This window comes from Alexandromys fortis, unplaced genomic scaffold (genome assembly GCF_014885135.2).
Source record: "Alexandromys fortis isolate MF-2015 unplaced genomic scaffold, M_Fortis_MF-2015_v1.1 scaffold_189, whole genome shotgun sequence".
Taxonomy (NCBI): domain Eukaryota; kingdom Metazoa; phylum Chordata; class Mammalia; order Rodentia; family Cricetidae; genus Alexandromys; species Alexandromys fortis.
In genome coordinates, this window is record NW_026068081.1 from 2,897,290 (window position 1) to 2,908,949 (window position 11,660).

At 47.7% G+C, this 11,660-nt stretch overlaps 1 protein-coding gene, 1 long non-coding RNA gene and 1 other non-coding gene across 3 annotated transcripts in view; all 3 read right to left on the reverse strand.

Moving 5' to 3' along the window:
- Window positions 1-466: 466 nt before the first annotated feature.
- LOC126488440 (uncharacterized) lies at window positions 467-4,792 on the reverse strand. Its single transcript, XR_007588688.1, has 3 exons — window positions 4,336-4,792; window positions 1,883-2,124; window positions 467-853 (listed from the first exon to the last, which is right to left on the reverse strand). It is a non-coding gene; the product is annotated as an uncharacterized lncRNA (long non-coding RNA).
- A 1,642-nt stretch (window positions 4,793-6,434) lies between these two features.
- The window catches only part of Rpl39 (ribosomal protein L39), a 23,298-nt gene continuing 18,072 nt past the window's right edge, over window positions 6,435-11,660 (reverse strand). Inside the window, exons 2-4 of the mRNA XM_050121919.1 lie at window positions 10,073-10,361; window positions 8,770-8,873; window positions 6,435-6,638 (exon numbers count right to left, since the gene is read on the reverse strand). Of these exons, the coding sequence (XP_049977876.1) occupies window positions 6,590-6,638; window positions 8,770-8,873; window positions 10,073-10,075 (156 nt within the window). The 5' untranslated portion in view covers window positions 10,076-10,361 and the 3' untranslated portion in view covers window positions 6,435-6,589. The remainder of the gene's footprint in view (window positions 6,639-8,769; window positions 8,874-10,072; window positions 10,362-11,660) is intronic.
- On the reverse strand, window positions 7,321-7,452 carry LOC126488468 (small nucleolar RNA SNORA69). The gene has a single exon (XR_007588695.1). It is a non-coding gene; the product is annotated as a small nucleolar RNA SNORA69 (small nucleolar RNA).

An 11,660-nucleotide genomic window follows, 5' to 3' on the forward strand; every position in this document is an offset into this window, starting at 1 on the left:
GTGGGCGGGGGGGGGGAGGCGGGGGGGGACGGACCTAAAGAGAGTGAGCACCCTGCTGGACTTGTCAACGGCCTTAAAGGCCTACCTATGCTTCTTCAGGAAGCCTAGCTCAATCTTGCCCTTTGGTCCCATAAAACAACTTTTTTCCTTAAAGGTTTATTTTTAATTATGAGCATGTGTGTGTATTTGCATGACTTTCTGCACATTGAATGTATGCAGGCACCAGTTGAAACCAAAAGACAGTGTTGGATCCCTGAGATCTGGAGTTGCAGGTGGTCATGAGCCATCTGCAGTGGGTGCTGGGAACTGAACTTGGATCCTCTGAAAAGAGTGGTAAGTCTTCTAAATGGCAAGTCATCTCTCCAACCCTCTTTAAAAACTTCCTGTTGACATATAGCAGTTCTACAAGATAATGGATTTCATTCTGACTTGTGTGATGCATTTGGATTACCGCTGACCCCCTTCCTCTTCTACGTGTCCTTTTGTTAATTTTTTTATTGGTGATTCAATGAGTTCAATTAGGGTTACTTACATGCAACTCACCAGTGGATACACCACTGAGGAAAGTCCTTCCCCCAGCAACCTTTAACTACTCCGGGAGAAATTGGGCCTCTTGCGATCCCCCCTCCATCCCCGCTCTATAATGGAATGTGGATAGGCCCAATCTTGTGCTAGTCCTTTGTAAGTAAGCAATTACAGCTGCTTGGAATTCAAGAGTTCGACGAGCAGGGTGTGGTCATGTGAATATTTAATTCCATCACTCAGGAGGCAAAGCCAGTAGAACGTCTGTGAGTTCAAGGCCAACTTGCTCTATATATCAAGATCCAGGACAACAGTATCACATAGAGAGATCCTGTCTCAAAAAGATAAAAATAAAAGAATGTTTGTGGCTCCAGGTTTGTTTGTCAGCATCCACATTCTAAAGGACCCAAGTTCCTTTCCGAGCATCCACATTCTAAAGGACCCAAGTTCCTTTCCGAGCATCCACATTCTAGAGGACCCAAGTTCCTTTCCGAGCATCCACATTCTAGAGGACCCAAGTTCCTTTCCGAGCATCCACATTCTAGAGGACCCAAGATCCTTTCCGAGCATCCACATTCTAGAGGACCCAAGGTCCTTTCCGAGCATCCACATTCTAGAGGACCCAAGTTCCTTTCCGAGCATCCATATGAGTCGGCTTACAAACTACAGCTCTAAGGGATCTGGCACTCTCTTCTGGCATCCACAGGCATCAGCACATGTTTCATACACACAAACACATGATTTGTAATAAAACACAATGTCATCATGTCTATATAGCCTGGGAAATATAAAAGATGAAAGCTAAATCATGTTATAAAATATATATATATATACATACATTTTGAGCAAATGATATGCTCAATAACGATCACGTCTGCACTATTAATAGACTCCAACCAGGCATGGTGTTGTTGCATCGTGATACCAGCTACTGTTACTAGGGCGCTGACTCAGGAGGACCCTAGACCTTGACACAAAGCTGGGTGATGTAGCAAGACCTCGTCTCAAAGAAACAAAAGAGATTGCTACTTTATGTAAATGCATCAGTGCACACAACTTATATTATGTACCACATACATCTTCGTGTGCACGTTTTATATTATGGCTCACTTGCAAGCTCATCCCTTTATTCACACACTCTCATTCATTCAGCTGCTTATTCAATCAACTGAGTACATTTTCTACTAGTTGCTGCTGCGTGAAAACCAAGATCGGTGTGCAAGCCGTCCCTTTTGTCTATCCTGCAGAGTTCATAATTGGGTGAAAAAGGCAGCCATCACTCAATCAACCGCACGTGCAAATTTACAATTACAGCTGCGAGGTTAAAAATGCCAGAAGCTGGTTCAAGAGGTAAACCTACCTGGACTGGGAGGAGATGGGAACTTCGGGGGGTCTCCCTGTGGTCATATACAGTAAACCGCCACTTGAAGAACAGTCTGGAGTTAGAAAGAGGAACAGAGGTCCCAGTAGGGAAGGGCACCAGGTACTGTGAGGGGCAGACCCATGTGGCTGGACCCAGGTTAGTAAATAGAGGAGGTTGGAAACATGATGTCTTCCACTCCTTTGGAGTCATTTCAGAGAATGAGCTTTGTCCCAAGAGCACTGTGAAAGGAGAAGAGGCAGGGGGTGAGAGTTGTCTGGCAGAGCTCACTCTGGCTGGCAGGGTAGGGCTGTGGGACCAGCCTTTCTCAGCACTGGCATTGTTGTTGGTATTTGGGGCAGGATAATTCTGTTGCCGGGGACTGACCCCTGCAAGCCATAGCATGTTCAAAAGCATTCCTGCTGGACACTTTTCGTGGCAACTGCCCTCATAGTTACAACCAGAACTGTCTTCAGACATTGTCAAAAGTCCCCAGGGCGAGGGAGGGGGACTTGTTTGGGGGAGGGGGAGGGAAATGGGAGGCGGCGGTGGGGAAGAGACAGAAATCTTTAATAAATAAATAAAAAATACTTTAAAAGAAAAAAAAAGTCCCCAGGAAGCCAGACGATGGCGGTGCACGCCTTTAATCCTAGCACTCAGGGAGGCAGAGGCAGGCGGATCTCTGCGAGTTCGAGACCAGCCTGGTCTGCAGAGCTAGTTCCAGGACAGGCTCCAAAGCCACAGAGAAACCCTGTCTCGAAAAAACCAAAAGTCCCCAGGGACAAAAATCACCCCTCATGGGCTGTGTTTAATTTTCTTGGTTGACTACTTCATTTCCCTAGACCCAAACAGAGCCCTGCAGTCCTGAGTGGGGTACCCTTGCAGACCACACTTGAGGCTGCTTCCCTATTCCACTATTGCGTAGCTAGGGGCTTGATGCTTGTTAGATAACCCATTCCTGAAGAGAATGTCATCCAAGAAGGGTTTCTCTGTGTAGCCCTGGCTGTCCTGGAACTTACTCTGTAGACCAGGCTGACCTTGAACTCAAGAGATCCGCCTGCCTCTGCAGCCCCAGTGCTGGGATTAAAGGCGTGCGCCATCACTGGGCCTAACCTCTTCTGTTATCCTTGAACACCACACTCACTTTCGCAGAGACACACACATATGCAGAGTTAAAAATAAAAGTAGGCGCTGGAGTGGCTCACTGATTAAGTTCTTGGTGCTTTTACAGAGTATATGAGTTCAGCTCCCAGCCCCCTCATCAGGCAGCTCACACCCACCTTTAACTCTAGTTTCTGGGGATCTGACGCTCCTTTTGGGTCTCTCGAGTTTACCAGGAATGCATAGTGCACACACACATACATATAACTTCATTTTTAATTGTTTTAATAAAAGAATTGGTATTCTACATAGATTTGTAGAAAAATTTTACCAACCTGTTCATTCTGTAGCTCAGGCTGGCCTTGAACTTCTGATTTTCCTGCTTCTGCCTCCCAAGTGCTGGGACTACAGATGTGCACCACCACTCCTGCTTTCTGTGGTGCTGGCGACTGAAGCCAAGGCTTCACTCAAGGGCTGGGGCAACCACTCCCCACTGACCTGGCCCTTACTTTCTGGGGCAGGCTGCCTTTGAGCTGCTGGCAACCCTAACTCAGCCTCTCAGGTGTTTGGAGCACAGCTGAGGGACCACACCCAGGGGATTCTGTTTCCTGAGGGCAAATTTCCACAACCGGTTCCAGAGAGGGAGCTGAGACCCCAGCCCAGTTGACTTCAAGACCCAGGAATTTTTTTTTCATGTCACCCTGCCTTCTTTGGGTTAGAACCCTGGAACAGAAAGGGCCCAGCACCTTCTCATTTCTTGAACTGGCTCCCATCACAGCACCCCGCTTCCCACAATCTCGGGTATGGGTTGTTATACTGTATCCAGCATGTAGCATATCCTGCTAGGGGAGGGAATTAAAACCCTACTATGTTTACCCCCTGCTCCCTCCCTGACATTCTACAGCCCATTGGGTGTGGTGACACACTTCCTGCACTCTGAAGGCAGAGGCAGGTAAATCTTGGAGCTTGAGGCCATCCTGATATATAGAGTTCCAAGCCAGCCAGTGCTGCACAGTAAAACCATCTGAAAAAAAATTTCCTGCTAGGCAGTGGTTGACACACACCTTTAATCCCAGCACTGGGAAGTCAGAGCCAGGCAGATCTCAGAGTTTGAGGCCAGCCTGGCCTACAGAGAAACCCTGTCATGATAAACAAAACTCCTACAGCTAAAGCTAGCACTTTTGAGCAGTTTTTTGCCTCCTGCAGGGGAGGCTCCAGTTTGCACTGTTCCACGGTGGCTTTCTGCTGGTTTTGAACCCACAGTTAACTCTCAATTACTATTCTGCAGCTGCCTTTTCCAGATAAATGGATATGCAGTATTGTACCACCCCATCACCTTTCTATTAGCCTACCTATTCAAGGTCCCAAGAGAAGGCTGATATACCTTTAGAGTCATCTTGGCCTTGTCACTTAAGCCTCCCAGGTTGTCAGGATGCTATCCCAACTTCCACTGAAAAAAATTTTTTAAATAGTGATTATTAGTTTCTTTTTGTTTGTTTGTTTTTGTAGTGCTGGCTGTCCTGGAAATGACTACATAGAGGCAGATCTATATAGGCTGGTCTTGAATTGGACACACACATGTACTGGAATGCTGAGCTTAAAGGCATGTACCACTATACCTAGCTATAAATAATGCGTAATATCTTTAAATTATCTATTTGTGTGTCTGCACATAACTTGTAGGTACCCTGAAAGGCTGGGGTCACTGGATCCTCTAGAGCTAGTTACAGATGGTTGTGTGGCACCTGATGTGGGTGCTGGGAGCCAAACTGGTCCTTCAAAGTGTTCTTAAGCAATGAGCCATCTCTCTAACCCTGAAAATTTACATAAATCAGATTGCTTAAAAATTTTTCATGTGACTACCATAATTCTCTCTGCTGTGGATTTAAAAGAACTGCCATTCATGACAGCCTTGAGGATTGTTTTTGCTGTGCTAGAGAGAACCCAGGACTACACACGTGCTAGGCCAGTGTTCTATCTACACCCTAGCCCCATGTTGATTGAGTTAAGAGAGACATGAGCCAAAGATCTGGAGTTTCTAGGTCTCAAAAAACAAAATAATCCCCACCAAAAACACTGCCACCACAACCACCAGGTATTTTACTGGCAGCTGTGTAAGTAAGGCGATCTCAAGAATAAGCACCTCTAAGCAAACATGAACTTGAACCCAGCAGAAGTTGGTTCATTTATAAAAACCTCACACTTTTGCTGGCCAATCTACCCTTCAGATAGATCCACTTAAGGGGCTCAGAACTGGCCTGCTGTCCCCCTAAATTGGACCTCTGGTATCCACAGGGTAGAAAACTCACTTCAAGTTGTTTGGACCCCCATATACTACACACCTTCAAATAAATGTAAATTCAAATGATTTTAGATACACAAATTTGAATTTTCAGAGATCCTTTCCATGGCTTTCAAATGCTTATAAATGCAGAAGCCTGGGATTGGCATTTGAGAGGCGGAAGCAGTTAAGAGACCCTGATAAAGGAAGGCTTTGTGGACCTGTGATCCCACCACCTAGGTGGACCATGGCCAGTCTGGGCTATCTTGTGAGAGGATAGATAGCAGGCTGCAGCTTCTAGGATCCCCATCAAGCACAAAAAATTAGCTGACAGGATCTGGAAGAGATGGCTCAGCAGTGAGCACCAACTATTTCTTAGAGGGACCTGGTTTCAACTCTCTGCACCCACAATGTGGCTCGCAACCATTTGTAGTACATTCAGGCACATAAATCTAATATTAAAAGAGCAGCGGTTCTTAACCTCCCCAATGGTATAAACCTCTTAACACAATTCACATGATCCCCAACAATAAAATTACTTTCATTGCTACTTCATAACTAATTTTACTATTGTGATTCGTAATGCCATGTAAGTATCTGATATGTGAGACCCTGTCAAAGAGTGGCTCAACCACAGGCTGAGAACCGCTGCTAGAGGGCTGGGGATGCAGAAGAGTGGGTGCCTACATGAGACCCTGGGCTCCATCTCAAGCCTAAGTAAGTAAAGCATACTATATACAAGTGGGGGCCTATTGAGATGGCTGTTGGTAAAGCCCCTGCTACGCAAACCTGGCTACCTGAATCCAAAACCTGGAACATACTTACAAGTTAAAGACAACTGTGAAGTTATCCTCTGACCTACCTCCACACTATGGGTCATACATGTGTGAACAGTCACAATGTTAACCAAGATGCACGGTAACTTATGTGCATAGTTACTTGCCTACATACGCGTCAAGTCAGCAGCGCCCACAGAGGGGCTCACCCTGAAGCTGGTGTAATATAATAGTGTGAGCTGTGGGTGCTAGGCTCCAGATCCAGGACTCCTACAAGAGCATCAGTCCTCGGCCTCTTTAGCTCCCAGGGAACAACTCTCCACGTGCACCGCAGAAGCTTATCTTATTAGGTCTGGCAGGGCAAAGGGAAATTCAGAACTCTACAAACCAGAACAGCAGTTCAAAAGGTTCTACATTTTATTACTGGAGAAACCACTCCCAACTTAAACATGATTAAGTCTCCAGATTGAAAATGTTGAACTTCATCTTGTAACACTCATCAAGAATCACGATTCATCATTAATTGTTTTGCCATTCATTGTTGACTCCTTACAGACCCAGCTTCGTTCTACTCCAGTGTCTTCTCTTGGAGTTGTACCTGCCAAGAATGAAGACACGAGTTACAAGGTGATGCGGTCATAATATAGCTGCTCATATTTAGCAGATTTGGCCTTTTAGGGAATAGGATAATTTAATAAGGAGCTTCCTAGAGAGTTCCAGGCCAGCCAGGCCTACACAGCCAAGACCATCTCCAAAATAAATGTTACATGAGTGCAGGGCCCTGGGTTTAGTCAACATGTCAAGAATTGATGGGCTGGGGCAACCCAGTTTAAAAAAAGGGGGCAGGACACAGTGGCGACACCCCTTTAATTCCTGCCTGGACTACAAAAACCGTCAAATCAAACCAAGAGGATTCAAAGCGGAACAAGCTTTGCCAACCCTACCTTCTCTCTAGACGCCGAGGTAGGAGGGTTGAAAATCCAAAGCCCATATGGGCTGGACAACTGAGTGCAAGGGCAGGCAATCTACTGAGACCCTGCCTTAAACCAAGCATTGGGGAAATGCCAGGTCCAATACCCACATTGTGGTGCAGGGTCAGATAAGTAAGGGTAGATGCAGACAGTTGAACCCCTTCCTATGGACCATACACAAAGGCTCCTGCAAAGGCTAACAAGATGGCTCCTTGGGGGAAACGCGGCTACCATGCAAACCTGGCAGCCAGAATTCACCCCCAGAACTCATTCAGGTAAGAGAAAGCATCTCCCAAATTGCACCTAATTTGCTGTTCGTGCCAACGTGTCACGATTTTGCCCCCAGTAAGGTAAAATCAGAAGCAGTCAGCACGGCTTTTCTTTCAGCAGGGTAATGGCGGCACCCCCACAAGATGAAGCACTGCAATTGCGACCTGCTTTAAATGGTCAAAGCTGGGAGAGGGGCTGGGGGTTACGGTCCCATGCAGAGAACTTGCCGAGTAGAGCATGCAGGCGGCCCTCACTCAAACCCATAGCATCCATAAACGTGGGCCAGAAATAGAGAACTCTGTGGGTTAGGGCATATATAATCCACCCAACAAAACACCATTCACAACTCTAGGACATATAGCTAAACCACATATCAACTAGCAGTTCCTGCTCTCATCAGCCAGGGCTCCAGGAAACAGGCTCATGCATTTCCAGTATGTGTTGGCTCACACCTGTAATCTCAGCACTTGAAAAAGGCAGCGCCTACCATACCAGTAGAGAGAAGATATCTATTAACTAGAGTGTAAGGCCAGAGTGGGGAGCTGACTTCCAAGTTCAAGTGGCTAAATTAACTGAGAATATAAACCCTCAATTTAGCAGAACCACAGGCAGTCTGGACTATGGAGACCCTGTCTGAGCACAACCCACCAAACCAGTAGCCAGGCAAGATAGCTTGGAAAAGTGCTCACCAGCAAGGTTGAAGAACTGAATTCAGTCGCTAGAACCCACGTGGTCAAAGAGGACCAACTCCCACAAACCAGCCTCTGACCACATGCCGGCATGCACCCCCCACACAAATGATTAAAGAAATACACATGAACTATCCAAATTGTTGCTGGCTGCCTGGCAAACTGTCAGGACTTCGCATGCCTATTTCTCCTCCCTCCAAAGCTTCAGACTGAACTCACTAAGTAAGGCACTTCCCTTGCCTGTGGGGCCCTCAGTTCTTCTGAAGCTGCCAATTCAAAGATTTCCCACCAGGAAAGTCAATCTCCTCAAGCTTTCATAGGGAAATTAGCAAGGAACTGGGAAACACCTGCCCCCAAAGCCTAGCTGTGACTGCAGAAACCAACCAAACATTTACAAAAGGTTTGTGGGAGGGATTTCTGGGGCTCTCTATGAGGTTAAGTAGGCAAAGCCACTTCCTTGGATTCCCAGGATCCACGTGGTGAATGGAAAAGTGATCCCTGAAAGCCGGCCCCAGCCACGTGCACCTTAGTATTCAGGTCCGTATTGGCCCGACCTTGGAATTCGCGTCTTCAGCCCGTAGTCGCTAAGAGCACCACCTGTGTGCACTCAGAGCATCTTTCTCTCGTGTGCCGCTTTTTCTAAATTGTAACAGCGCACCCCCCCCCACACACACAAAAGGAGCCGCAGCATGGTAAGCAGAGAACAGCTGTCCCAGCGTGTTATCTTCCAACTACGAATCCACACACCCCAAATCATGTAAGAGCTGGAGACCCGCAAGCAGGGCAGTAGGGGCTTTACCTGATTTTGTTGCCAGTTTTCATCCGAATCCACTGAGGAATAGGACGATTTTGCTTTTGTTTCTTAGCCAGGAATCGCTTGATTCTGAAAGTCTTGTGAGAAGACTACGAGGAGATACAGTTTAGTGACCCCAGAGCTTACTCGTGATTCAGTCCCAATTTCCCTCGCTCTACCACCTGGCCTGCGAAAAATATACACCGGGGAAATCTCTCCAACACCGAACCGTATAGTCCTCTGAACCTCATTATTTCCCTCAAGTCAGAGTTCATGGCTTAAACTCAACTGTCTTAGATCCAGAGTGATTAATTAGAGTCAGGGTTTTTTTTTTTTTTTTTGATTTTTCGAGACAGGGCTTCTCTAGCTTTAGAGCCTGTTCTGGAACTCACTGGCCTCGAACTCATAGAGATCTGCCTATCTCTGCCTCCCAAATGCTGGGATTAAAGGTGTGCGCCACCACCGTCCAGCTACAGCGCCGGGTTTTAAGACCATGCTCGAAAATCGTGCTAATTTACTGTTTATCCTGCGGTGCTTCAGATGACAAACAGAATAGCTAAGGTAGGGGGAACTAATTTACTGCAACTAAGATGGCGTTGGGTCAATCCCGCCCAATCATTTAAATCGGTAAGTCTAGGCGCTCTACTTTTGAAAACAATATTCTCTACTTTCAAGGAACGCTGGCCCAGTAATCTCGATTATGCAGCACTCGCTGCTCAGTAGGCATTGAAAAGGCAGTGTGCACTTCTCCTGAACCACTGTAAAAGTTCTAGATTTTCCTGAATAAACGCAGCTACGAATCCCACTTTGAACCGAGACGCCAATAAACAACTTATCAGTAGGCAACGACTGGTGTGCTGTTAGCAGACACTTCCACGGAGTGATGCAGAGCTTCCGAAGGCTCTCGTTTTAAGTCCCATTAACCCTTACCGCGGACAGCTGCCTGCGCAAGCCCCCACTCTGACCTGTGCTCTCTGTGCACGCCAAGGCAAGGCTAGCGTTCAATCAGCCGCAATCAACCCTCTCCTTTTGCCCAGAATCGTCGGCTCGAAGCTAAGCGAAGCAAGAACACTGAACTGCTCGCCAGACTGCACGGTGAACAGCCCGACACTGTGGGGAGAAATGGGCTTGCTAATTTTATGATGCGTCCACGATCCGAGCAATGGCCAAACTAACTCCCACAAAAAAAAAGCTCCCAAAGCTGAAAATGCACCCGCCCCTCGATGCTGTGCAATCCCATCGTAAAGTCATGGCAGCCTGCGGTCTCAGGGAAGCTGCCTAGAAAGGGGATGGCAGCCGATAATCTTACCATGGCGAGAAGGCTGGGCGGGCAGGTGGCGCACGATGGCGAAGGAAAGGCGAAGAGAACGCTCCGACCGGAAAAAACGCAATTAGAAGACGCAGCTAGAGGTGGAGCTTAGCTAAGCGGTGACGCCACGCGTCTCATCTATCCCCGCCTCCGCGTTCCCATGGGGCCGTGAGAACGCGCGCGGGAATTACACGAAACATAATTCTCAGGCCTCCGCTTCAGTGGCTGTGTTCTCCTAGGCCACCGTCAGGGTCCTGGGGGCACTCCTTTCGTGGCGGGGGTAGGTGGCCTGTAAGAGGTGCCGAAGTAAAAGCCTTTAGCAAAATTCGGGAAACGGAGCGGGCGGGGCCAACGCTGAGGAGGGCGGGGAAAGGGCTGCCGTCACTTACAAGCGCCGCTACTTCCGCCCTTCTTTGGGAGGAAGCTTAACGCGAGGGGCGGGGCTTGGGTGTGCGCCTTTTATGGATATGGGCGGCTGGCATATGGGAAGAGGGAGGGAGTGATTGCTCCGCGGTTCTGTAAGTTCGTTCCCAGCACCCGTGTCATAACTCCAGCTCCAGGGAAAAAGATGCCTCTGGCTTCCACAGGCGCCTGCATTCACGATTTACGTCTACATATCCCCTATGTAGAAGCACACTGACACAACCAGAACTAAAAAAAAAAAAAAAAGAATTTAATTGAATAAAGACATATACGGGGGCCAGGGAAATGGTTAGTGGATAAAAGCACTAACCACACTAAACATAGGGCTGGAGAGATGGCTCAGCGGTTATGAACACTGGCTACTCTTCCAGAAGTCCTGAGTTCAATTCCCAGCACCCACGTGGTGGCTCATGATTATCTACAACGGTATCTGATGTCCTCTCCCGGCACACAGAGCACTCAATAAATTAAATAATTTAAAAAAAAAAAACGAAAAATATTAGCCATGCAACCTTAACAACTCAGTCCTGAAACGCGAAAGCACGGGCCACGGTGGCCAATACCTTTAACCTAGCGCGAGGGAGGCAAAAAGCAGGAGTGTCTCTGTGAGTTCAAGGCCAGCCTGGGTCTACACAGCCAACTCCGGGACAGCCAAGACTACTTCAGAGAAATAATGAGTTTCAGAGGACTCCACGGTTCGGTGTTGGGAAGATTTTTCCCAAGTGTATATTTTGCAGGCCAGGTGGAAGAGCGAGGGAAATTGGGACTGAATCACACGAGTAAGCTCTGGGGTCACTAAACGGCTTGCATCTCCTGGTAGTCTTCTCACAAGACTTTCAGAATAGAGAGACCTGTCTCAAAGAAAAGAAAGTTGGCCGGGCTGTGGTAGCCCACACCTTTAATCCCAGCACTTGGGAGGCAAAGGTGGGCAGATCTCTGAGTTTGAGGCCAGCCTGATCTACAGAGTGAGTCCCAGGACAGGCTTAAAAGCTACAAAGAAACCTTGTCTTGCCGGGCGGTGGTGGCGCACGCCTTTAATCCCAGCACTCGGGAGGCAGAGGCAGGCGGATCTCTGTGAGTTCGAGACCAGCCTGGTCTACAAGAGCTAGTTCCAGGACAGGCTCCAAAACCACAGCAAAACCCTGTCTCGAAAAACCAGAAAATA